The 25178-nt window shown below is 37.7% G+C and overlaps 1 protein-coding gene across 1 annotated transcript in view; it reads right to left on the bottom strand.

Moving 5' to 3' along the window:
• The window catches only part of UFSP2 (UFM1 specific peptidase 2), a 139507-nt gene that overhangs the window by 81052 nt on the left and 33277 nt on the right, over positions 1-25178 (bottom strand). The window contains exons 6-8 of the mRNA XM_053703885.1: positions 19608-19800; positions 18693-18839; positions 8828-8992 (exon numbers count right to left, since the gene is read on the bottom strand). Coding sequence (XP_053559860.1) covers positions 8828-8992; positions 18693-18839; positions 19608-19800 — 505 coding nt within the window. The remainder of the gene's footprint in view (positions 1-8827; positions 8993-18692; positions 18840-19607; positions 19801-25178) is intronic.

The following is a 25178-nucleotide window of genomic DNA, read 5'->3' on the forward strand; positions in this document are numbered from 1 at the left end:
TTCTCTTGATATCACTTGCTGAAAAGCATATCTAGATATGCTCAGTAGCTGCTGATTGGTTGCTGCACAGAGGCCTTGTGTGATTGGCTCACACATGTGCATTGCTATTTCTTCAACAAAGGATATCTAAAGAATTGAGCAAATTAGTTAATAGAGGTAAATTGGAAAGTTGTTTAAAATTGCATGCCCTATCTGAATCATGAAAGTTTATTTTTGACTAGACTGTCCCTTTAACCAAAAACGGATTACTATCCCCCTTATCATATGATTGAGCACCGGGGGCGAAAACACATTAAAAGGGACATTATACACTCATTTTTTCTTTGCATAAATGTTTTGTAGATGATCTATTTATATAGCCCATAAAAAATTACTTTTTTTTTTATAGTTTTTCTTATTATATCACAACGGAAGTCATAAACAGAACTCCCCATCGTGCCGATACCAGAAAAGTTGCCCAAAACACTACCTGTGGCGGGAAGCGCTCACCTAGGGATAGACAGAAAGGATTCGACAAAGGGACTTACACACTCAGTCTTAAACAGGAGTTGAAAGTAAACTAACTAACAGTGCGCAATGCAAAACACCGGCAGCTACAGGCATTAAGGCAATAAAAAATAAATAGCGCTTTTACTCTTATAGTCGCATCTCTAACAAGATAAAGAAAGACTCTCCTCTATAAATTAAATAAACATATAAAAGTAGGAAGAGGAGTCTGGCACTACATATAACGGCCCAAATGAGGCCGGTCCGAATTGCGCCAATGTGTAAAACAACACAGAGAAACCGCCATTTTATAACTAACGAAATGGCCCTTTTTGTAGTTAATGCCGCCAAAAACTGTATAACAGTGCCTTAGGATGTGTGAGAAGGGATTAACACAAACCCTAACAATATTTATTGCAAATGGGAATAAAATCAAACCAATCCTTCCCTGAGAGCAGTTTGACTCTGCAGAAAACCCACACAACTACCTCACATACAGCCGGAGCTCCACAGCCGATAGAGGGTAAAAGGCTTAATTGTCCAAGTCTAGATGTCCATAGAAAGGAATACAGGTCACTTATGAAGTAGATTAAACATCTTCAAAATATACTGCTCCCTAAAAAAAACCCAACTATATTAGGATCTCAAATTCCGTGAAAACGGACCTTACAGGGATAAAAGTGTGAAAGATATACCACTCTGATAATCTGTCCCCACACACCATAAGCCTGATCCTATTTTAGTTCAGACCGGCAATGGAAGCGGCAAAATCCCTGTGAGAAACAAATAGCTGCTCAGCCGCAATATATCCCAAACTAGTAGATATAAATAATAAAATACATACCCCTCCAGAGGGAAGCATGTCCCTGATATCCCAGTCCTTCCACCTTGATAACTTCCTTTTAAGTAAAAAGGAAATGACTTACCCTCCAGGGTCTTCTAATGTAGAGCAGTCACAGCAGCTCCAGGTCTATCAGCCTCATCCGGCCGCTGACAGGTACCCGAAGACACAAGAAAAAAACAGAGTATCCAATCCTGGTTTTCTATATAGGGGTAGCAATAATGTTAGAATTTAAGCAAAGACCACCTTGCCGTCTTCTAACTGCTAAAAGCCACCATTATTCTTACTAAAGAGATTGACATGGACATAGCATAGCCCCAATCAATGCTTGCAGGGAAAAGTACCCATTAAAGGATTAAATATCTTCAGACACCATCGTCGCACATCCTCCCTTGACAGAGGCAAAGTGAATGACTGGGGATTGTGCATAAGGGAAATGACACTTAACAGCTCTGCTGGGGTGCTCTTTGCCTCCTTCTGCTGGCCAGGAGTTGAATTCCAACTAGTAATTAGAATGGATTTGTGGACTCTCCATGCCAATGGGAAAGAAATTTACATTTTTATATGTATACATAATATATATATATGAACAATTATACATAGTGTTGCAAAAGTATTTAAATATTTAAATCTGTCTGTGTTTGTAACTGTAGTGCATTCCTGGGACATACTCCTTAAAACACCTCTTTATTTTATTAAATTTCCTTTCTGTGGAAAGCTATAAAACATGTTATTGGGAAATCACATTTTGAATTTGATGCCCCATGTTATGAATTAGCCTCATTATACAAGAACAATTTTCAGGCCCACCCATAAGTACCAGTCAGCTTTTACTTGCCTGTCAAAATTCTTCAATACAAGATTTTTCTAATAAATTTGAAATATATAAATCCACATAGGGAGCTCTAATTACTCTTAAAAGGAACATTCCAATGAAAAAGTGAATTGCTCTAATCCTTTAAAGTTTGGCATTTTTGCATCACTGACTTGTAAAGCAAGCCACATCCAGTTAGCCAATCAGCATGACTCAAACACAGGAGGTCTTCTGCTTAGGATCTGCAATGCATGAGTTTCCCAAGCTAGACTTTACATGTGCTGGGTTAAATACATACTAAGCTTAAGTTAGTAATGCAAATGTTAAGTGGTCTAACCTAATGAATTAGAGAATATAATTAATGCATTTAAATGTTCATTAAAGGGACCCAATTTTTTCTTTCATGATTCAGATAGAGCATGAACTTTTAAGCAACTTTCTAATTTACTCCTATTATCAATTTTTCTTCGTTCTCTTGCTATCTTAATTTTAAAAGCAGGAATGTAAATCTTAGCAGCCAGCCCATTTTAGGTTCAGCACCATGGATAGCGCTTGCATATTGGAGGCTTACATTTACCCACCAATAAGCAAGCATAACCCAGGTTCTTAACAAAAAATGGGCTGGCTTCTATACATCACATTCCTGCTTTTTAAATAAAGATAGCAAGAGAACGAATAAAAAATGATAATAGGAGTAAATTAGAGAGTTGCTTATAATTTCATGCTCTATCTGAATCATGAAAGAATAAAAAATTAGGTTCAGTGTCCCTTTAAGGAAATAATATTTTTTACCAACCAAATTTAAAAGGCACATTGTGCTCTAAAATGTTCTCCCCTTGAATGTGTTCCCAAAGGTCTATTTTACCTGCTAGACTGTATTAAATTGTTTGCATAGCTGCTTTTTGCCACCTATACTACAAATCTAAATAAAGTATGTTCTGTAGAAAAGCTAGGCAAATAGGAAACAGCAGTACCAATTAATCTCCTAGTGGTAGGTGGGATATAGAGATTTTTGTATCTGAAATAGTTGACCGACCCCCAGCCATAATAAGCATTTCAATACATAACTATTAGGCTGTGTTTAGACAAAATTAACAGGCCTATTTTTACCTTCAGGCTCGGACCATTTTTATGGACATGTCCTTTATAACAACAGATGATGATTTTAAAGGGATATGAAACCCACATTTTTTTCTTTCATGATTCAGATAGAGCATGTAATTTTAAGTAACTTTCTAATTTACTCCTATTATAATTTTGTCTTCATTCTCCTGATATGCTTTACTGAATGAGCGGCAATGCACTACTGGATGCTGACTAAACACATGGGTGAGCTAATGACAATTAGGTTCTTTGCTGATCCATTGCTGAAAAGTTTATCTAGGAAAGCTAACAAGAGAAGGAAGCAAACTAAATAATAGAAGTAAATTGGAAAGTTGGTGGGAAAATATAAGCAGGATGATAACACCAAGGAAGTTTCAACGCATCCACTGCTTCCGCCTGAGGATCCATGGACCTGGACAGGTACCTGGGAAGTTTCTTGTTTAGATGAGATGCCATCAGATCTATTTCTGAAAGACCCCACATCTGAACAATTTGAGAAAACACCTCTGGATGGAGAGACCACTCTCCTGGATGTAAAGTCTGACGACTGAGGTAATCCGCTTCCCAATTGCCTATACCTGGGATATGAACCGCAGAAATTAGACAGGAGCTGGATTCCGCCCAAACAAGTATCCGAGATACTTCTTTCATAGCTTGAGGACTGTGAGTCCCACCCTGATGATTGAAATAAGCCACAGTTGTGATATTGTCTGTCTGAAAACAAATGAACGGTTCTCTCTTCTACAGAAGCCAAAATTGAAGAGCCCTGAGAATCGCACGTAGTTCTAAAATACTTATTAGAAATCTTGAGATTTCCAAACCCCTTGTGCTGTCAGAGATCCCCAAACAGCTCCCCAACCTGAAAGACTTGCATCTGTTGTGATCACAGTCCAGGTTGGACGAACAAAAGAGGCCCCTAGAATCATACGATGGTGATCTAACCACCAAGTCAGAGAGAGTCGAACATTGGGATTTAAGGATATTAATTGTGATATCCTTGTATAATCCCTGCACCATTAGTTCAGCATACAAAGCTGGAGGGGTCTCATATGAAAACGAGCAAAAGGGATCGCGTCCGATGCTGCAGTCATGAGACCTAAAACTTCCATGCACATAGCCACTGAAGGGAATGATTGAGACTGAAGGTTCCGAAAACTGAAACCAATTTTAATCGTCTCTTGTCTGTTAGGGACAGAGTCATGGACACTGAGTCTATCGGGAAACCTAAAAAGGTTACCCTTGTCTGAGGAATCAAAAAAACTTTTTGGTAAATTGAACCTCCAACCATGTCTTTGAAGAAACAACACTAGTTGATTCGTGTGAGATTCTGCAGAACGTAAAGACTGAGCAAGTACCAAGATATCGTCCAAATAAGGAAACACTGCAATACCCCGCTCTCTGATTACAGAGAGTAGGGCATTGAGAACCTTTGAAAAGATTCTTGGAGCTGTCGCTAGGCCAAAAGGAAGAGCAACAAACTGGTAATGCTTGTCTAGAAAAGAGAAACTCTGGATGAATCGGAATATGAAGATATGCATCTTGTGGACATATAATGTCCTTGCTGAACAAAAGGCAGAATAGTCCTTATAGTCACCATCTTGAAAGTTGGTACTCTTACATATTGATTCAAAATCTTTAGATCCAAAACTGGTCTGAATGAATTTTCTTTCTTTGGGACAATGAAAAGATTTGAATAAAACCCCAGACCCTGTTCCTGAAACGGAACTGGCATTATTACCCCTGATAACTCCAGGTCTGAAACACACTTCAGGAAAGCCTGAGCCTTTACTGGGTTTGCTAGATGTGTGAGAGAAAAAAAATCTTCTCACAGGCGGTCTTACTCTGAATCCTATTCTGTACCCCTGAGACAATATTCGGAATCCATAGCATCACAGATAAAATGATTAGCATGTTGGGGTAAGCGAACAATGCTAGACAAATCAGAATCCAATTCTTGTTGCGCTAAATGTTCCAACCAAAAAGTTGATGCAGCTGCAACATCAGCCAAAGAAATTGCAGGCCTGAGAAGATGACCAGCATATAAATAGATTCAAGTTTTCTATCTAAATGATCTTTAAAAGAAGTACTATCTTCCATAGGAATAGTAGTACGTTTAGCAAGAGAAGAGATAGCTCCATCAACTTTAGGGATCTTTTCCCAAAACTAGAAACTGCTGGCAAAGGGTACAATTTTTTAAACCTTGAAGAAGGAATAAAAGAAGTACCAGGAAAATTCCATTCCTTAGAAATCATAACAGAAATAGCATCAGAAGCTGGAAAAACCTCTGGAATAACCACAGGAGGTTTATAAACAGAATTTAAACGTTTACTAGTTTTAATATCAAGAGGACTAGTTTCCTCCATATCCAATGTAATCAACACTTCTTTAAACAAAGAACGAATATACTCCATTTTAAACAAATAAGAAGATTTGTCAGTGTCAATATTCGAGGCAGGATCTTCTGAACCAGATAGATCCTCATCAGAGAAGGATAATTAAGTATGTTGTCGTTCATTTGAAATTTCATCAACTTTATGAGAAGTTTTAAAAGACCTTTTACGTTTATTAGAAGACAGAATGGCAGACAAAGCCTTCTGTATAGAATCAGAAATAAATTCTTTTAAATTTACAGGTATATCTTGTGCATTAGATGTTGAGGGAACAGCAACAGGTAATGAACTACTACTGATGGATACATTTTCTGCATGTAAAAGTTTTTCATGACAACTATTACAAACTACAGCTGGAGATATAATCTCCACAAGTTTACAACAAATGCACTTAGCTTTGGTAGAACCGTTATCTGGCAGCAGAGTTCCAACAGTGATTTCTGAGACAGGATCAGATTGAGACATCTTGCAAATGTAAGAGAAAACAACAACATATAAAGCAAAATGATCAATTTCCTTATATGGCAGTTTCAGGAATGGGAAAAAAATGCAAACAGCATAGCCCTCTGACATAGAGAAAAGGCAAGAGGCAAATAGGAATGGTGTCTTAAATAATGAAAATATTTGGCGCCAAGTATGACGCACGGCACAAACAAAAAATATTTTTTGGCGCCAAAAACATCCGAAAATGACACACTCGCGTCACAGAAGACGCAACCTTGTGAAGGACTTGGCGTCATCTAAGACGCCGGAAATTACGTCAACGAACATAACTTTGCGCCAAAAAAATCTTGCGCCAAGAATGACGCAATAAACTTTAGCATTTTGCGCCCTCGCGAGCCTAATTCTGCCCGCGAATTTAAAAGATAGTCAATTTAAAAAAGACTACACACCAGGTAAGAAATACATTTTTCCTAAAAAAACATTTCCCAGATTTGAAACTGACAGTCTGCAAAAGGAAATATACTGAAAATCTGAATCATGGCAAATATAAGTACAATACATATATTTAGAACTTTATAAAATACAAGTAATGAAAACATACTTACCAAAGACACCCATCCACATATAGCAGATAGCCAAACCAGTACTGAAACGGTTATCAGTAGAGGTAATGGAATATGAGTATATCGTCGATCTAAAAAGGGAGGTAGGAGATGAATCTCTACGACCGATAACAGAGAACCTATGAAATAGATCTCCCGTGAGGAAAACTATTGCATTCAATAGGTGATACTCCCTTCACATCCCTCTTACATTCACTGTACTCTGAGAGGAATCGGGCTTCAACAATGCTGAGAAGCGCATATCAACGTAGAAATCTTAGCACAAACTTACTTCACCACCTCCATAGGAGGCAAAGCTTGTAAAACTGAATTGTGGGTGTGGTGAGGGGTGTATTTATAGGCATTTTGAGGTTTGGGAAACTTTGCCCCTCCTGGTAGGATTGTATATCCCATACGTCACTAGCTCATGGACTCTTGCCAATTACATGAAAGAAAACAATTTTACAGTGTACTGTCCCTTTAAGTAATAAGACATGGCCTTGTTTATGGAGTAGCATTTTTTTTTTAACTCTACCTTCTTTTGAATGAAGGATTACAATAATACCTATATATTCTTTATTATCTCCCCATTTTATGACAGTAAGAGAGACAGGTCCATATTGGTGGCATTTTAGTTTTTTCCGTGTATCTAGTTCAACCTTGTTATTAAATGTTGTTTTTTGCACAAATTAATACCTCTCCTATAACTGATATAAACTCCTATTCTGCCTTAATATAAGCAACCATATTAACATGGTTTAATTGAACTATGATGTAGAAAAGTCTAAGAGAAGGCTCACAAGGTCTTGAACACTAATCAATGTTATTGTTTAGCCTTCTAATTGGTTACATCGCTTTGGGCTCAAATACACTTACCTGTCTATAACTTTGTAGGCTATGGTTTGTGGTCATGAGACCAATAACTTAAAGGGACATTAAACACTAAATAAATGCTAGATAGATTGATGCACTCAAAGAAAAGATTAGTCTGAGAATAACATGTAGATATATTCTTTAAAGTTGCATTAGCTGTTTAAATATTGACAAAATAAGTGTAAAGTTTTAGTGTCTATAAAACAATGGGGGCTTTTATGTTGTAACTTAGGTTACATTTTCTGCTGTGGCCAATTAGGGACAGTTATAAACAGGTCACTAGAGTGTGCAGCCAATGGCTGTTTGGAATATAACAGTGTTCTGCACTTCCATTTCTAACAGGAACTGAAATGCTCACAATTTCAGAATGGAATTACAGGAAAAGGAGACAAAATAAATAATAAAAGTATATTGCAGTTTTTTTATATACATTATTTTTTTATTTTATGTTACTATCTCAAAGTGTTCAATGTCCCTATAACTGTGGCTAACTATTCACAGGAGAACTTAGACAAAATATTTAAAAATCAGTCACACATTGGTTAGGCTCTGTGCAACTTTTTCCATCTAGAACTTATTTTGACTTTTTTGTATCTATTCAGATACTGCAGCTTGGGCTAGTACCAAGCAGCTGTTAAAATAAGCTAAACAGTTTATTTTTGTCAAATTAACATGGAACAGGTTCAAGGTACTATATCAGGAGTTAGGAACTTCTTGAATACTAAATATATAAAGAATTGCATATTCCAGAGCACACGCTCCTTGTATCTACTACTTCTTAAAAGGAAAGGAAGAGCTTGAACCCTATTCTGATGGAACTTACAGGAAAGAAGCCAATAAGCAATTAAAGTTCCATCTGTAAAAGTGTATTCCATGTGATTACATGACTGAAAAAGAGCAGAATGTGACACTAATCCCTCTGTACATGTAATGAAGAAATATTCCAAAAATATCATTTCAATTCTTCATTTTTATTGCTGGAAGGTGAACTATTGTCAGAACATAAATCTCAAGTTATCCATTTTCTTATTTTCATGGAAGTTTAAATCAACAAACAATAACTAAACCAGATATCTTTCAATTCCATATGATGTGTTAGGAGCAAACTGGTAAACAGTCAAATGTAATGTCCAATGTAATTATTATATTAACCGCTATATCCATTAGAGAAAAAAAAAGGCCGGAAGTCATTTCTACTAGTACAATTAATTGTTATTATGAGACATCATTAGGAGCATAAATGTTCCATTTGGCTATAAAAAATGTAACTCACCTGCTGAATCTCCTTATGTGTTGGAATAGACCGGTCATTATAACCCTGATACTTAAACCAGGAGCAGATGGTCTGCAAAGACCGGTAGGCACAGCCCCAGCCATTGTCATCCATGCGATCCTGCATATAGTGATGGTAACTGTATACTCCTTGCACCAATGAAACCTGCAGAAACAGAAATGTAACAATGTTCATTTGTGTTTTTATGTACAAGTCCTGTAAATATTCCATAATGTTTTAAAATAGTTTTGTGTCTCCATAATTTAGATGGGCGGCCATATTAAATATAATATTTGTCTTTTTATTTTTTTTAAACCTCCATAACATCTGAATCAAGCTAATTTGGCTAAATCTTAGAATCCATATGCATTTATTACCAATGTATTCATGTGCAGTTGTAAGTGATCTTGGATTTGTTGCTTCAGTCTAGCAGCAGCAAGAGCACACACTGCTACAGACATACATAATGTGAGTGCTACAGCACTGATTGGCTGTTTGCAAAAATGAGGGGGAAAAAATACTTTCTGGAGGGGACGCCAAACGATAATTAAAAGCTGAAAACATAATCTAAGGCTTTTTTTTTTTTTAAAACTATGCGTTTTCAAACCTTATACTAAGACGCAATTTACCCCTGAAGCTTAACGGGACATGATGCCCAAATGTTGAAACATTAGAAAATGATGCAGCATAGCTGTAAAAAGATGACTAGAAAACATCACCTGAACATCTCTATGTAAAAAAGGAAATATATTTTACCTCAAAATACTCACACCTAACTATAAAGGGACTTTAAGCATCTGGCATGTGCAGGCACAGTCATGTTATTTTCCTATTTAGTTTAAAGGGACATGAAACCCCCCAAACAATCTTTCATGATTCAGATAGAGAATACAATTTTAAACAACTTTCTAATTTACTTCTATTATATAACATCATTCTCTTGGTATTATTTGTTGAAGGAGCAGCAATGCACTACTGGTTTCTAACTGAACACATGGGTGAGCCAATGACAATCTGTATATATATGCAGCCACCAATCAGCAGCTAGAACCTAGGTTCTTTGCTGCTCCTGAGCTTTCCTAGATAAACCTTTCAGCAAAGGATAACAAGAGAAGGAAGCAAATTAACTAATAGAAGTAAATTGGAAAGTTGTTTAAAATTGTATTCTCTGTCTAAATGATGAAAGAAAAATTTGGGGTTTCATGTCCCTTTAAGAAAGTTTACTATGAAATCTCACGAGATTTTAGTGAAATCTCACGAGATCACAGCAAAGTAAAGCATGACCTAAGCACTGCTGATGCCGATTGGCTGTTTTGTTGTTATTTTTTTTCCAACCTGCAGCTGGACAGCAGGAGAAGTATAACTGTCCACAGAGCAATTACTCTGGTGAGCTAAGAAAATTTTGAGGTAAAATATCTCTTTTTATATAGAGATGTTCAGGTGATATTTTCTTGTCAGATTTTTAAATTTATGCTGCTTCACTTTAAAGTGATTTAGCTTATGAGTATTATATCCCTTTAAAGGGATAGAAAGGTCAAAATGGAAATGTGCATGGGTAAATTTCAATTTGAAATATAAGCAGTTTTGCAATATTAATTCCAGTAGCCAAAATGCTTCTAGTAAATGTTATTACTCTTTTTCTGTGGCATAAGCACATATCTTGAGTGGGCTGTACTTCAGTTTTCAAACACCATGCTTGCTCAGAGAGCTGGTGGTGGTGTGTATTGCTTCTGAAGACGTCATTTGTGTCATACAAGCCACTGCTGAATCACTGAGGTGTGGTATTTATACTGGTTCACAGGCTCTCAAAAGGATATGTGCGTATGCCACAGGAAAAAAAAAAAACAGTAATAACTTTTATTAGAAGCATTTTAAGTATATTGCAAAAATGCTTCTGTTAGAAAATGAAATGCACATTTCATTTATGATCTTTCTATCCCTTTAAGCTTTACAAATATATAAATTAGTTTTGCCGAGTTTATAATCACTTAAAATATAAAGGCCGCTATGTTTCATTTTATCCACTATACAAAACAGTACAACATTATTCTTGGTGATGGTGTCCATTTAGGTATAGTATCAGACCAAATATTAAATGTGCTAAATATCAAAATTACTGGTCTCGCCTTTCACCATTTAACTATAGGAATCTTTGGAAATGGTGGCACTGACTTTCTCCTGGTTGAAGATGGTCTGCCTCCACCACTTTTTGGTTCTTTCACGGCTTTCCTCCCGTCTGGCGTGAATCAACCTCAGAGACAAGGAGTGCATAATTGTGTTTACAGCCAACTCATCATATAGCTCTAAATGTAAAGTATTCACAGGTTTCAAATTAAAATAGATCCTTTATTGTTGGATGAACAACAGTGCAAGACGGCAGGTTCCAAGTAGAAATCTGCCATCTTGCACTGTTGTTCATCCAACAATAAAGGATCTATTTTCGGGGGGCGTGTCTAAGCCGCGCCATGATCAGAAGCAAATTCGGAAAGCTCCTCAAACAGAAATTACGTCATAATTATCTTCTCTCAAACATGTCACTTGGACTCACATCTTAACGCATTTGCTAAGGAGAAGTCAAGGAGCCGAACGATACAATTATCTATCCGATAGTATCAGAAGAATTTAAATTGTTTGAGTCTGCAGGCGGCGGCTGTCATACACACAATTTGCCCCCCTCGGTTCCCTCTGTAACCGAGTAAAGCAGTATTCACCTGCAGTTAAATTCCAACAGAAACACATCACTATTAGCTAACAATGGAGGAATACTACGCAACTATCTACACCCTATTGGTAGAACTTGAACAAAAGGCAGAGAAGGGATTCAACAATCTCATTGCCATAGTCAAAAATGGCAGCACAGAAGAAGAGGCTGAAAGATCAATCCACCAGGAGGCAGACGCAACTGCGCCACCCATAGCTATACCAGTCACGGACCAGTTCCCTGCTCTGTGTCAGGATACATCGCGCATGACTTGGGCATATGCAAGATGAGAAACCGACATCACCGCTGCAGAGGTGTATACTCGGATTGATCTGCCAACCACCAGTACTACAATGACCTCCAGTGTGAAGCAAATACCTATCTTTTTACATATGGCCCGCGGCTGTAGAGGTGCGGCCGACTCTTGCAGCGGGACCTGGAGGCCTGTCAGTAACTCTTACTCGCCTGGGGAAGATATATGGATGGAGTTGCGAGAGTGGTGGCCCCCAGATGCATCGAAATGCTCACTTATGTCCCTGGGTAGGAATGCTCCACTACAGCTCTGGATGGACTCAGATGCATGCCAGGATACAACAACTAAGAATCGCGATGGCAACAAAGAACTGACCCGCACTATAATGGACGCAATCTCTCATTAGTATTTACTCTCCTGCCTGGTGTGGATTATCAGTTTACCCTTAAAGGGACAGTCTACACCAGAATTGTTATTGTTTAAAAAGATAGATAATCCCTTTATTACCCATGCCCCAGTTTTGCATAACCAACACAGGTATATTAATATATGTTTTACCTATGTGATTACCTTGTATCTAAGTCTCTGCAGATTGCCCCTTATCTTAGTTCTTTTGACAGACATGCAGTTGAGCCAATCAGTGCAGACTCCTAAATAACTCCATGGGAGTGAGCACAATGTTATCTATGTGACACACATGAACTAGTACTGTCTAACTAAAAAACTTTCAAAATGCTCTGAGCTAAGAGGCGGTTTTCAACTGTTTAGAAATCAGTTGGAGCCTACCTAGGTTTAGCTTTTCAAAAATACCACCAAGAGAACAGAGCAAATTTGATGATAAAAGTCAATTGGAAAGTAGTTTAAAATTACATGCCCTGTCTGAATCATGAAAGTTTAATTTTGACTAGACTGTCCCTTTAATATGTGGTTTTGTGGGCGATATTAACAACTATATAGATAGTTAACGCATTCTAGAGATCAGGTATGCTCAATGTATACTAAGACCCCATTTTCATTATCGGTATTAAGGCTAATATTCAGCTCATGTTAGCAATGTAGTAAAGTAACAACCTATATCTGAAACTCTCATGTTCATATACTTCTCAATATGTAGTTAGAGTTAAATGCCTGTGTCTCTTCAGCATACAGTGTGGCTATCATATATCTGGACTAGGTCCACATTGTACCCCTTTATATGCTAAAATTAATTCTATTTGAATCACTGCTAGTGAGCGCCCTTAGCCGCCCTCATGCGCACCAGTATATTGCTTAATTCCCTGTGCGATTAAGCACTGAGAGGTATACAGGTATTAACGTGCTATTTTTTTTATAATATAAAGGTTCCTTAATTATTGCCTAATTAGACTTCTGGTGAAGAAGATATAGCATATATACCACCATGAGTTCATATTGATTTTTTAAACTAGGTCATACTTTTTTTTTCTGCCTTATTCAGTTTTATAACAACAACTAAAATACAGCTGTTTAGATACTCATATAACCACTCCTTCTACCCAATACTCTCCATATCTAATTATTGCTCTATTATGCCCTCACATACCATAAGAATTTGAGTATTACTCACCTACTTCAACATTTGCATCATCCATTCATAATTCTGCAAGCACTGTTTGGGTCTAAGAGAGGCCAGGTATATTTGTCGAGACTCTATACAGTTTAAGATTGTATCATCAGGGCACAAGAGTGACCTGGTTCAGGTAGGGTTTTTTTATATCATAGTCTTGTTGTGTATAAATTGTACCTCTCATCCCTAATTATATGTTATTATTCTAAATATTTTATTTGCAAGTATCACTCTAGTAGACAGTTTAACTAGAGGTACCATGGTAATTTTAAATACACAAAATAAAATATAAGGTATCATTAGAATATCTGTAATACATGTAAGATATAATAGAATTTTGGTATGACATGTTACAACCCTCAGAAGTTTTATACATGCAATTAGACATATTTGTAACGAGGGTGCACTTGCATTCTTTTCTCATCTACTACATAAGCAGGTTATTATGTTATTCAGATGATATTCATGATGTATTGTTCTACCTAATGTAATGCTAAATACCTTAATAAAAAACGGATTTAAAAAAAAAAAAAAAAGAAGGATCTATTTTCACTTGAACCCTGCGAGTACTTTCCATTTAGTTAAGAGATTGAGGAAGACCAAATGCACTACTTAAGGTAATATGTGTCCCCAATAGTCCCTGAATATCCCCAGAGTAAATTTAACAATGAAGGAATAATTTAAAGGGGAATTGGTGCTATGTAGTGAATACATCTTATAAGGATATCAAGAGAGGTGAAGAAACCTACTTTTGAAAAAAAAGACTACATATATAGCGCTCAAGGGATTTAAGTGGGGGTGTCAGTTCATAGACTGAGTTTACGAATATTATACAACTTACAGCTGTGAAGCTGAATAGACAACAGGGGGGAAAGGTAGCAAATGTTAAAGGGTTCAACTGCATTAAAATATAACCTTTATTACTTCAAAAAAAACACACAATTAAAATAGGAGAAATTAATAGATAAAAACACTCTAAGGTACCTATAATACAATCAGCTTGGTTGAAAAAGGTAGAACTGACCAACACATACTAAGGTGAGCACTTACAGTATAATTACAAGAGCAGCAATTTATGGGTATATTTATAACAAGTAGAGTGTTAACACTGGCTGAAATAAAGCCTCCCCCAAAATCTGGAATCACATAAGTTAAAGGATTACTTTCTGTTATAATTTTTAAGCTAAACAACTAACATATTAAAGTTAATAAACATTAATTAAAACCTACTGACCTATATTTTCTCCAAAACAAAGTTTCATAACGTTCTAAAAGTTATATCTTTTATTCGCCGATGATGTCACGTTATCCTGCCCACTATTTTCAGCACTGCATGTTCAAAATACTTAAACCAATAACTTTGTGTTTAAAGCGCCATTTTGAAACCTAGGTATTGTAAACGGATTGGTACAGAGCAAAGGATACCCACGGAGTGGGTTTGGAAAACAATTAAATTTGCAGATAAGATTTCTGATATACGGTAGAGATGTGTTAATGAAATGCTATTGATAAAAAGCGTATTTGGGGTAGTTAGTTAGTAACAGGCATAGAAAATATTTACTTACAGTGGCCCTTTAATAATCACTATCGCCTAGATTTAGAGTTCTGCGGCCAAAGGGGTGCGTTAGCTACGCGTGCTTTTTTTCCCCCCGCACCTTTTAAACAACGCTGGTATTGAGAGTTCTCTGAAGGGCTGCGTTAGGCTCCAAAAAGGGAGCATAGAGGCATATTTACCGCCACTTCCACTCTCAATACCAGCGGTGCTTACGGACGTGGCCAGCTTCAAAAAACGTGCTCGTGCACGATTCCCCCATAGGAAACAATGGGGCAGTTTGAGCTGAAAAAAAACCTAACACCTGCAAAAAAGCAGTGTTCAGCTCCTAACGCAGCCCCATTGTTTCCTATGGGGAAACACTTCCTAAGTCTGCACCTAACACCCTAACATGTACCCCGAGTCTAAACACCCCTAACCTTACACTTATTAACTCCTAATCTGCCGCCCCCACTATCGCTGACCCCTGCATATTATTTTTAACCCGTAATCTGCCGCTCCGTACACCGCCGCAACCTACATTATCCCTATGTACCCCTAATCTGCTGCCCCTAACACCGCCGACCCCTATATTATATTTATTAACCCCTAATCTGCCGTCCCCTACGTCGCCGCCACCTACCAACAATTATTAACCACTAATCTGCCGACCGGACCTCACCGCTACTCTAATAAATGTATTAACCCCTAAAGCTAAGTCTAACCCTAACACCCCCCTAAGTTAAATATAATTTTATTCTAACGAAATAAAATAAATCTTATTAAATAAATGATTCCTATTTAAAGCTAAATACTTACCTGTAAAATAAACCCTAATATATAAATAATAATTATATTGTAGCTATTTTTGGATTAATATTTATTTTACAGGCAACTTTGTATTTATTTTAACCAGGTACAATAGCTATTAAATAGTTAATAACTATTTAATAGTTACCTAGTTGAAATAATTACAAAAGAAGATTACAAGAATCGGAACAGCCAATAGAATGCGAGCTCAATCTGATTGGCTGATTGGATCAGCCAATCCGATTGAACTTGAATCTGATTGGCTGATTCAATCAGCCAATCAGATTTTTCCTACCTTAATTCCGATTGGCTGATAGAATCCTATCAGCCAATCGGAATTCGAGGGACGCCATCTTGGATGACGTCATTTAAAGGAACCTTCATTCGGACTTTGGACGTCGTTAGAAGAGGATGGATCCGCGTCGGCTGCTTCAAGATGGTCCCGCTCCGCGCCGGATGGAAGAAGATAGAAGATGCCGTCTGGATGAAGATGTCTACCGGTCCGGATGCCCTCTTCTTGCTGGATAGGATGAAGACTTTGGACCCTCTTCTGGACCTCTTCTTGCCGGATAGGATGAAGACTTCGGAGCAGTGATACCCGGCGTGGTGAAGATAAGGTAGGAAGATCTTCAGGGGCTTAGTGTTAGGTTTTTTAAGGGGGGGTTTGGGTTAGATTAGGGGTATGTGGGTGGTGGGTTGTAATGTTGAAGGGGGGGGTATTGTATGTTTTTTTTACAGGCAAAAGAGCAGAATTCTTTGGGGCATGCCCCGCAAAAGGCCCTTTTAAGGGATGGTAAGGTAATAGAGCTGTAAACTTTTTATTTTAGAATAGGGTAGGGCATTTTTTTATTTTGGGGGGCTTTGTTATTTTTTTTAAGGGGGCTTAGAGTAGGTGTAATTAGTTTAAAATTCTTGTAATTTATTGTGTATTTTTTTTTTGTAATTTAGTTTAGTTGATTTAATTGTAGATAATTGTAGGTAGTTTATTTAATTAATTTATTGATAGTGTAGTGTTAGGTTTAATTGTAACTTAGGTTAGGATTTATTTTACAGGTAATTTTGTAATTATTTTAACTAGGTAACTATTAAATAGTTATGAACTATTTAATAGCTATTGTACCTGGTTAAAATAAATACAAAGTTGCCTGTAAAATAAATATAAATCCTAAAATAGCTACAATGTAATTATTATTTATATTGTAGCTATATTAGGGTTTATTTTACAGGTAAGTATTTAGCTTTAAATAGGAATAATTTATTTAATAAGATTTATTTTATTTCGTTAGATTTAAATTATATTTAACTTAGGGGGGCGTTAGGGTTAGACTTAGCTTTAGGGGTTAATACATTTATTAGAGTAGCGGCGAGGTCCAGTCGGCAGATTAGGGGTTAATACTTGAAGTTAGGTTTCGCGATGTTAGGGAGGGCAGATTAGGGGTTAATACTTGAAGTTAGGTTTCGCGATGTTAGGGAGGGCAGATTAGGGGTTAATACTATTTATTATAGGGTTTTTGAGGCGGGAGTGAGGCGGTTTAGGGGTCAATACATTTATTATAGTGGCGGTGAGGTCTGGTCGGCAGATTATAGGTTAATAATTGTAGGTAGGTAGGTAGCGGCGACGTTGGGGGGGGCAGATTAGGGGGTAATAAATATTATGTAGGGGTCGGCGATGTTAGGGGCAGCAGATTAGGGGTACATAGGGATAATGTAGGTTGCGGCGGTGTGCGGTCGGCAGATTAGGGGTTAAAAAATTTTTGTAGAGTGGCGGCGATGTGGGGGTCCTCGGTTTAGGGGTACATAGGTAGTTTATGGGTGTTAGTGTACTTTAGAGCACAGTAGTTAAGAGCTTTATGAACCGGCGTTAGCCCAGAAAGCTCTTAACTCATGGCTTTTTGCTGTGGCTGGAGTCTTGTCGTTAGATTTCTAATGCTCACTTCAGCCAAGACTCTAAATACCGGCGTTAGAAAGATCCCATTGAAAAGATAGGATACGCAATTGGTGTAGGGGGATCTGCGGTATGGAAAAGTCGCGGCTGGAAAGTGAGCGTTAGACCCTTTCCTGACTGACTCCAAATACCAGCGGGCAGTAAAAACCAGCGTTAGGACGGCTAACGCAGAACTCTAAATCTAGGCGTTAGTATTTGTGTCCCAAGTGATTGGAAGCCTGAATACAGTAAGGTTTGTAATAATATAACGAACAGGGGGTGAGTCGATCTAACAGTTTAGAAAATACTCGTAGCCCCACAATTTATTCGATTATATTACTGCATCATATTTCAGTACTACTAGATCTAGTGTGATGAAGGTTTGTAATACTGTAACACACAGAGGGTGAGTCAATCCAACAGTTTAGAAACTAATCATAGCACCACAATTCATAAGATTATATTAGTGCATCATTTTGTAGTACTACTAGATCTAGTGTGATGCAACCGTGAATATGGCTGCTGGGTATTGCGGTAAATATTAGAGCCAGTTTAAACAGTGGCTTTAATGTGCTGTTTGCTCAAAATAGTTGTAAGTACCAACTATATAACTGGCTAAGTAATACTAAGGTAAGCCCTTCCAGTATATATTCAAGGGCAGCTATATTTGTATCAAGCTAGATTATATAAGATTCCTAGTAATTTAAGGGACACTGAACCCAATTTTTTTCTTTCATGATTCAGATAGAGCATGACATTTTAAGCAACTTTTTAATTTACTCCTATTATCAATTTTTCTTCGTTCTCTTGCTATCTTTATTTTAAAAGCAGAGAAAACAGCCTGATCTCTTCCTCTCTCTGATGGTGTTATCAAACCACGGTGCATTGTTGTGGGTTTTTACAGTTTGTATGCGTGTTGGTGCAATGCTTTCTAGGGTGTCTCTCATGGTTTTGTTGTAGAGTCGGACTAGACTATACACACACATATACATACATATTTTTTATTTTATTACTTTTTTTTTTTATTAAAAAAAAATAATTAAAAAAAAGTAATAACTCACTGTGCCTCCCTCTATGAAAAGAGGGTTCAGGTGTGCATGTGGATTCCGGAGATATCCATCCTTGAAAGGCTCATCTGGAAAGTGATAGGCATTAGCTCTTTTAAAGTATGGTCTGTCTAGAGGCAGGCTGAACTTTTCATGTAATTCCTACATTGTGAAAGAATGTAGAAAAAAAATATTAATAATAAAAAAAAGTCTAACTATATAATTGGATTATCACATTACATTATAATCTACATCAATCAACTACGGTAAAAAGTACAAATAATTTCACAACATTTGATTTAATATTTTATTTTCTGAATTATTAAATGTATTTTCAGTATTCCTCAAATTATATTTCTGAATGGTCTCTATGTCTGGTCATCTGCAAAAAAAAAAAAAGAGAAATTCTTATAAAGGAGGGTGGAGAGAGGAACTGGTTATGTCTGTGGCAGATTTCCTGCTACCATATAGTACTGAGGCACTTCTACATGCCTATGTGTATAGCAAGACCTTAAAGTAGCATTTCTAATAACATGATAAATTGTGCATGCAGCTACCATAGCATATGCAGGTAAGCCAAGTGCCAACACATCCAATACGCTTGCATGCTTGGAGCATCCATCATGCCCTGTGTCTCTTGCTGGAACTCACAGCATACTCATGTTTTGGATATGTTTGCAGATTGCATTCTAGCATGCACAGATAAATACAAAAGTTAATGCAAAAACGCTGCTAGTCAAAAGAGCATGTAGTATTACCTTTACTATTACGTTTCCTGTAATCTATTAGAATAAGGTTGGTAAATTTATCTCATATTTAAGAGTCAGCAAGAATACTGGAGTCAGACACACTCTTTACAAATCAGACAGCACTGCTTGTATATAGATGTATGTAGCATAATGTAAAAGAATGAAATCATCTGCAATATACCTTTCGATAACCTTCCATCTGGGCATCTGGGATCCCTGCAGGATAGAGCACTGTAACAAGATGTTCCTTTTCAGGTAACTTGTAATGATACGGCTCTGCTATACATATGGAGGTCCCTTTCATATATCTCAGTAAGCATTTCTCCATTTCAGAAAGCTGATGGGTGAGTCCATTCACTAGCTCATTACAAACACTATCAACAGAAAAAAAGGAGCAGGTAAATTATCTTTAAAAACAAAATCTCATGAAATCACTGCTCACCCCATGTCCTATAATGGTCACTATGATTCCTTTTATATTACCGTAGGTTGGATTTATTTTAATAGACAGTCACACTACTTTTTGTGGCATGAAGCTAAAAACAATGTAAAATCATATACAACAATGTATGATACATGAGTCTGAGGCTATATTAAAATCAAATATGGTTCTGGGCTTTATAAGTTAAATATTCTTGCAAACGGCGTGTAAAATTTAGAAACCAATATTTCTTGGTAGGAATGGTCAAGTATAACTCTTATATATTGATTAATGTCAACCTGTCTATCATTACACATAGGAAGTCATTAGATCATAAAACAATGCACAGCTATTATTGAAGTATTTACTATTATTATATTTTTTAAGCTACAAAACACATTACAGGGAGTATTGAGGATGGAAAATGACCGTTTCATTCTAAGGTTTAAAAAGAAAATGTATTAATAAATGCCATAAGTTTATTAGTCATATTTTATAGGGCTCATGTAGCAGCTCTCATCAAGCAGATGTACAATATCAAAATGTTTTCCTTCCATTATTCAATATACTTTGCAGTGTTTTCACCAGGACTTTTGTTTTGCGGGTACACCACCTGGCTGATTTTACTATCCACCAGGCTAAAAATAGCTAATATTAAAAATGTAAAATTTGTATTACACAAGTTATCATTAAATACATTTATGTTACATTTAGACATCAGAATATATTACACTGCCCCACACCTGGCTACTTCATAATGCCCACAGAGACAACAAGCACACTGACATAAATATAAGTCCACTGTCCCAGCTAGGTCTCTTAATTTAGGAGAAGACCCCTTTCATCTCCCCATAACTACTTATAAGAGTTTGATGTTTATGAGAGATAAAAAGATATATAATGTCAAACTAGATTTGTGACAAGAATTATCTTGCTTTAGTGACATTCATTGTATAGAAAAGACAATACATTTGATGACACTATCAGAATTATAGGTTCTTTTATTTATATATATATATATATATATATATATATACATATATATATATATATATATATATATATATATATATATATATATATACACACACATATACATATATACATACACACACATATATATAAATTACAAAAAAATATTTTCTTTTACCTTTTTCCTTTAATCTCTTTTCTCTCTCATTCTGATGTACAAGATTGGTTTTAATTTTGATGATAATATGCAGATTCATGTCCATATTTTGTTTATTTTACCCATTTTTAAAATGTAGTTTTGTTTTATTACCCCATATCCACCCCTGATTCTTATTATTGGCTTCTTTATTTTATTAATCACACCAATATTTCTCTTGTTGTCAAAATACACTTATTACAAAGATTGATGGAGCTTTTCCGTTAATCATTGAAAATCTAATTTAGTTACTATTGTTCATCACTAAAATGATCATTGTATTTTATATGTATTTCCTCTCCTCCACTGGATTATATATACATTTAACACAGCTATGAAAAAGTACTTAATAATTAGCACTTTATGACAGTACACTTTAACAACCAATTGGATTTGTCCACCAGTCACCACATCACATCTTTACCAATTAACACCATTTAACTATTAGCTCACAATCCCTATTTAAGACTCCAGTGCAGGAGAGGATATTGTCTCTGATGAAGCGCATGTACGCATGCGCAAAACGAGTCAGGCCATAGGGAGCACCTTACTGACCATTACAGACTCTGCTCCAATAAACTTTTTGGATTAACTACCTTTGGGACTCTCTGCTTTGTTTTTCCTCACCACATGTATGATTTATGAGCCTGAGGCTATATTAGAATCAAATATGGTTCTGGGCTTTATAAATTAAATATTCTTGCAAACGGTATGTAAAATTTAGAAACAATATTTCTTGGTAGGAATCGACCCCCTGCTGAACTCTCAGAGTCAGCAAAAGGATCTACTTCAGAGCAACCGTTTTGTTTCATGTCCCTGCTGCCTTAGATTGAACCTTACCTGGTTTACACAACTTTGCTTTATGTGAGAGGGAGATAAATGTATACACTGTGCCAAATAGCCAGCAAATGCATATATTTTTAATAATTGTATTAAAAGAACTTAATCTGTTATGGTTTAAAATATTATTATTTTTTTTAGAAACTACTGGCTAAACATATGCAAAGAGGGGGTGGTGTAGTGTGTGTGATGTGGGAAGGTGATGAGTGGGATCAGAAGTGTTGAGTAACATTTTGGCCTGGCGAGTAGCCTAGGACTTTAAATTTTGAGCCAAGGTTATACCTATTCTAGAAATGCTTCTATATATATTAAAGAAGCATTTCTAGAATAGGTATAACCTTGGCTCAACATTTAAAGTCCTAGGCTATTTACTTACTTACCAGATAATTTCCTTTTCTTCTATACAGGGAGAGTCCACGGCTGCATTCATTACTTTTGAGAATACAGAACCTGGTCACCAGGAGGAGGCAAAGACACCCTAGCCAAAGGCTTAAATACTCCTCCCACTTCTTTTATCCCCCAGTCATTCTGCCGAGGGAACAAGGAACAGCAAGAGAAATATCAGGGTGAAAAAGGTGCCAGAAGAACAACAATATAAATTTAGGGCCGCCCTAGAGCACGGGCGGGAGCTGTGGACTCTCCCTGTATTGAAGGAAAGGGAATTATCTGGTAAGTCATAATATTTGTTTTCCTTCTAAAATACAGGGAGAGTCCACAGCTGCATTCATTACTTTTGGGAAAGCAATACCCAAGCTATAGAGGACACTGAATGCTACCGGGGGGGGGGGGGGAGGGTAACAAGAAGGCGCCCCATCTGCGGGCACCACAGCCTGAAAAGAAAAAAAATTCCCATGTCCCGAAAACTGCTTCAACAGCAGCAAAAGACCCAAAAAGGAGCAGGACCAAGCAACTGCCCAACAATTAGGAACGTAAGAGCCCACATCAGAGACCACACAAAATCACTGATCCCAAAAAGACCACACAAACCTCTGAGGAGACGAGAGTCCCGCTGACTATGTGGTCAGGCGAAGAAACACCGCACCCTGGACACAACAAGGGGAACAACCAAAACTCCCAACACCGTACCCTTCCATAGGAAGAACACAGAAACAAAGAGTATGCTAAAGAGACTTAGAGGACCTCAAAGTACGATCCCAGACAAAAAGGGGAGAGAAGCCCCTTGCAGAACCCGGAGAAAAAGTCTCCTTAGTTAAGAAGACCCAGGAAGGCGAATTACCCGACTGCAAGTGATACTAGAACCTGGATAGATATTACAGAAACTCGTGAGCACAAATTCAAGGTGCAAGTAGCTGCAGCTAGATTCAAACTGCGGACTTTCCGCTTGCTAGACAGCTAAGCTAACCATCAGGCTACTACAGCTGGCTAAACGGAACAGGTCAAGGAATAGACAAATTCAAGGACCATATGCTGCATCAATACAAAGAACCAATGCAATCTTAGACAAGAAGTCAAAAGTCCCGACGGACAAAATTTGAACGCAATTGCCTGACCGCCGGCCGCGTTATAGCAAAAAGAAACACCAAGGTTCATGACCTCAGAAAGGAACAGAAACAGGTAACTAGATCTGTTTAGGAGCCCACATATCCGGGCAGAAGCAACAGGGGAGACCACCCATAACCACACGTCTGTTAGACAGCCAGGTTAACCCTCAGGCTAAGAACTAGCCGTCCTATCATGAACTGGCTAATAACCCTTTCTCCAGGACACCCTGGAAGGCTCTCAAGGAGAAAAATAAAATCAGAGAGAACCAAACCAGGAGGGGAAGGTTGACAACCCAAAAAGGGAAACTAGGGACCAGCTACCAGCTGAGGAAAGGACTGACACCCCTCCGAAGACCGCCTTTGACGATACATCAAAATACCCCATCCAAACTCCATAATAAGGAGCACTCATAATGGAGAACAACCACGAAAACGAGTCCTAGCACACAAAAAAAAAGCATCAGAACCCTGATGCCCACCCGACAGACTGAATCAACCCAGATATGTGATATAGTCAAAGGGAACAAGGAAGAATAAACTTCCCCCTCACCGAAGGATCCAGAGATTTACGTAAGAATCCCTGACCACAATCCCCTAAAGGATAAGACTAGGATAGGCACGAACGCCCAGACCTAGATCGAATCCCACCAAAGGTACAGATCCGTCAAAGGACACACCAAAGGAGAGTCCCTCGACCCCCTGCTGAACTCTCAGAGTCAGCAAAAGGATCTACTTCAGAAAACCCAACTGAAAAACTCAGAAGACCAGGTCCTCAGAGTACAAAGAGTGACCGAAGACTTCAAAGAGAAAACAGAAGGAAACCCAGAAGACACTCTCCCAAATCTATGAAAGAGATAAAACCAAACTGCCCAAGTAGATCAACGGTATTTCCCAGAATGGGAAAGATATACTGCAGACAGGCGACCAGTGCAGCCTAACCAGAATCTCTGAAATCTGGAATAGATAGCAACATGCCAAGCCGAAACATCGGACTGTAAACATCCCCCACCCACAGTACCAACGAAGGACTGAAGGAAAACAGCAGGGCAAGCCTATAGAGTATTTTAACTCTTATTTTAACTCCAAAGGCCTAGGAGACTTCCTGTCTGAAATCAAACAGAATCAAGAACCACCCAGGAGCCTAAATCAGCTGTAGCTGGGATCAAAATCCCAATCCTCTGGTTGTTGGGTGGATAAGCTATTCACCGGACCAATAGAGCTTGCCCCCAGGAGCTTCATTCCAAAACCAACTGGAAAGGACAAGAGAGATTCTTTAAAACTCCTAGCAGGCGATGGAGAAACCAGAACCACCAAAAATAGGATCACCAGAACCCAAAGGAAATAGGATACTGTATAGAAAAAAAACCCTAGATCCCAGAAAGCTAGGATCAGAACAAGGTTATGAAAACAATACGGTCCCTAAGTACTTGATTTCCTCGACATGATGATAGGAAAATACCCATCCCCCTGAGAAGAGAGAACCGTATATCGACCCTCAAGAGGATGAAAAAATAAGCTCTACATAGAGAGCATAGTAAACCAAAGAGAAGCCCTATGGAGCACCAATAGAGGGGGAAATTACCCCCCTGTGAAAAGGAACCGGGAAAAGGACTCCAAAAAGTCCCCCGCCCTACCTTCGAGAGGCGAAACTTAGTTCCTAACGAAAACTGCCACCGCAGAATTCAAACTCCAAGGCACAGCTTTGCAAAGCAGGGATTAACTCGTAGGCCACTTGGACTGCATACGATCCAAATCAGATACCCAACCAAGACGATATAACCAGCACCAGCCTGACCTCCAGGATAGAAGGGCTTCCTCTGG

This window comes from Bombina bombina, chromosome 2, assembly GCF_027579735.1.
Source record: "Bombina bombina isolate aBomBom1 chromosome 2, aBomBom1.pri, whole genome shotgun sequence".
NCBI classification, from domain to species: domain Eukaryota; kingdom Metazoa; phylum Chordata; class Amphibia; order Anura; family Bombinatoridae; genus Bombina; species Bombina bombina.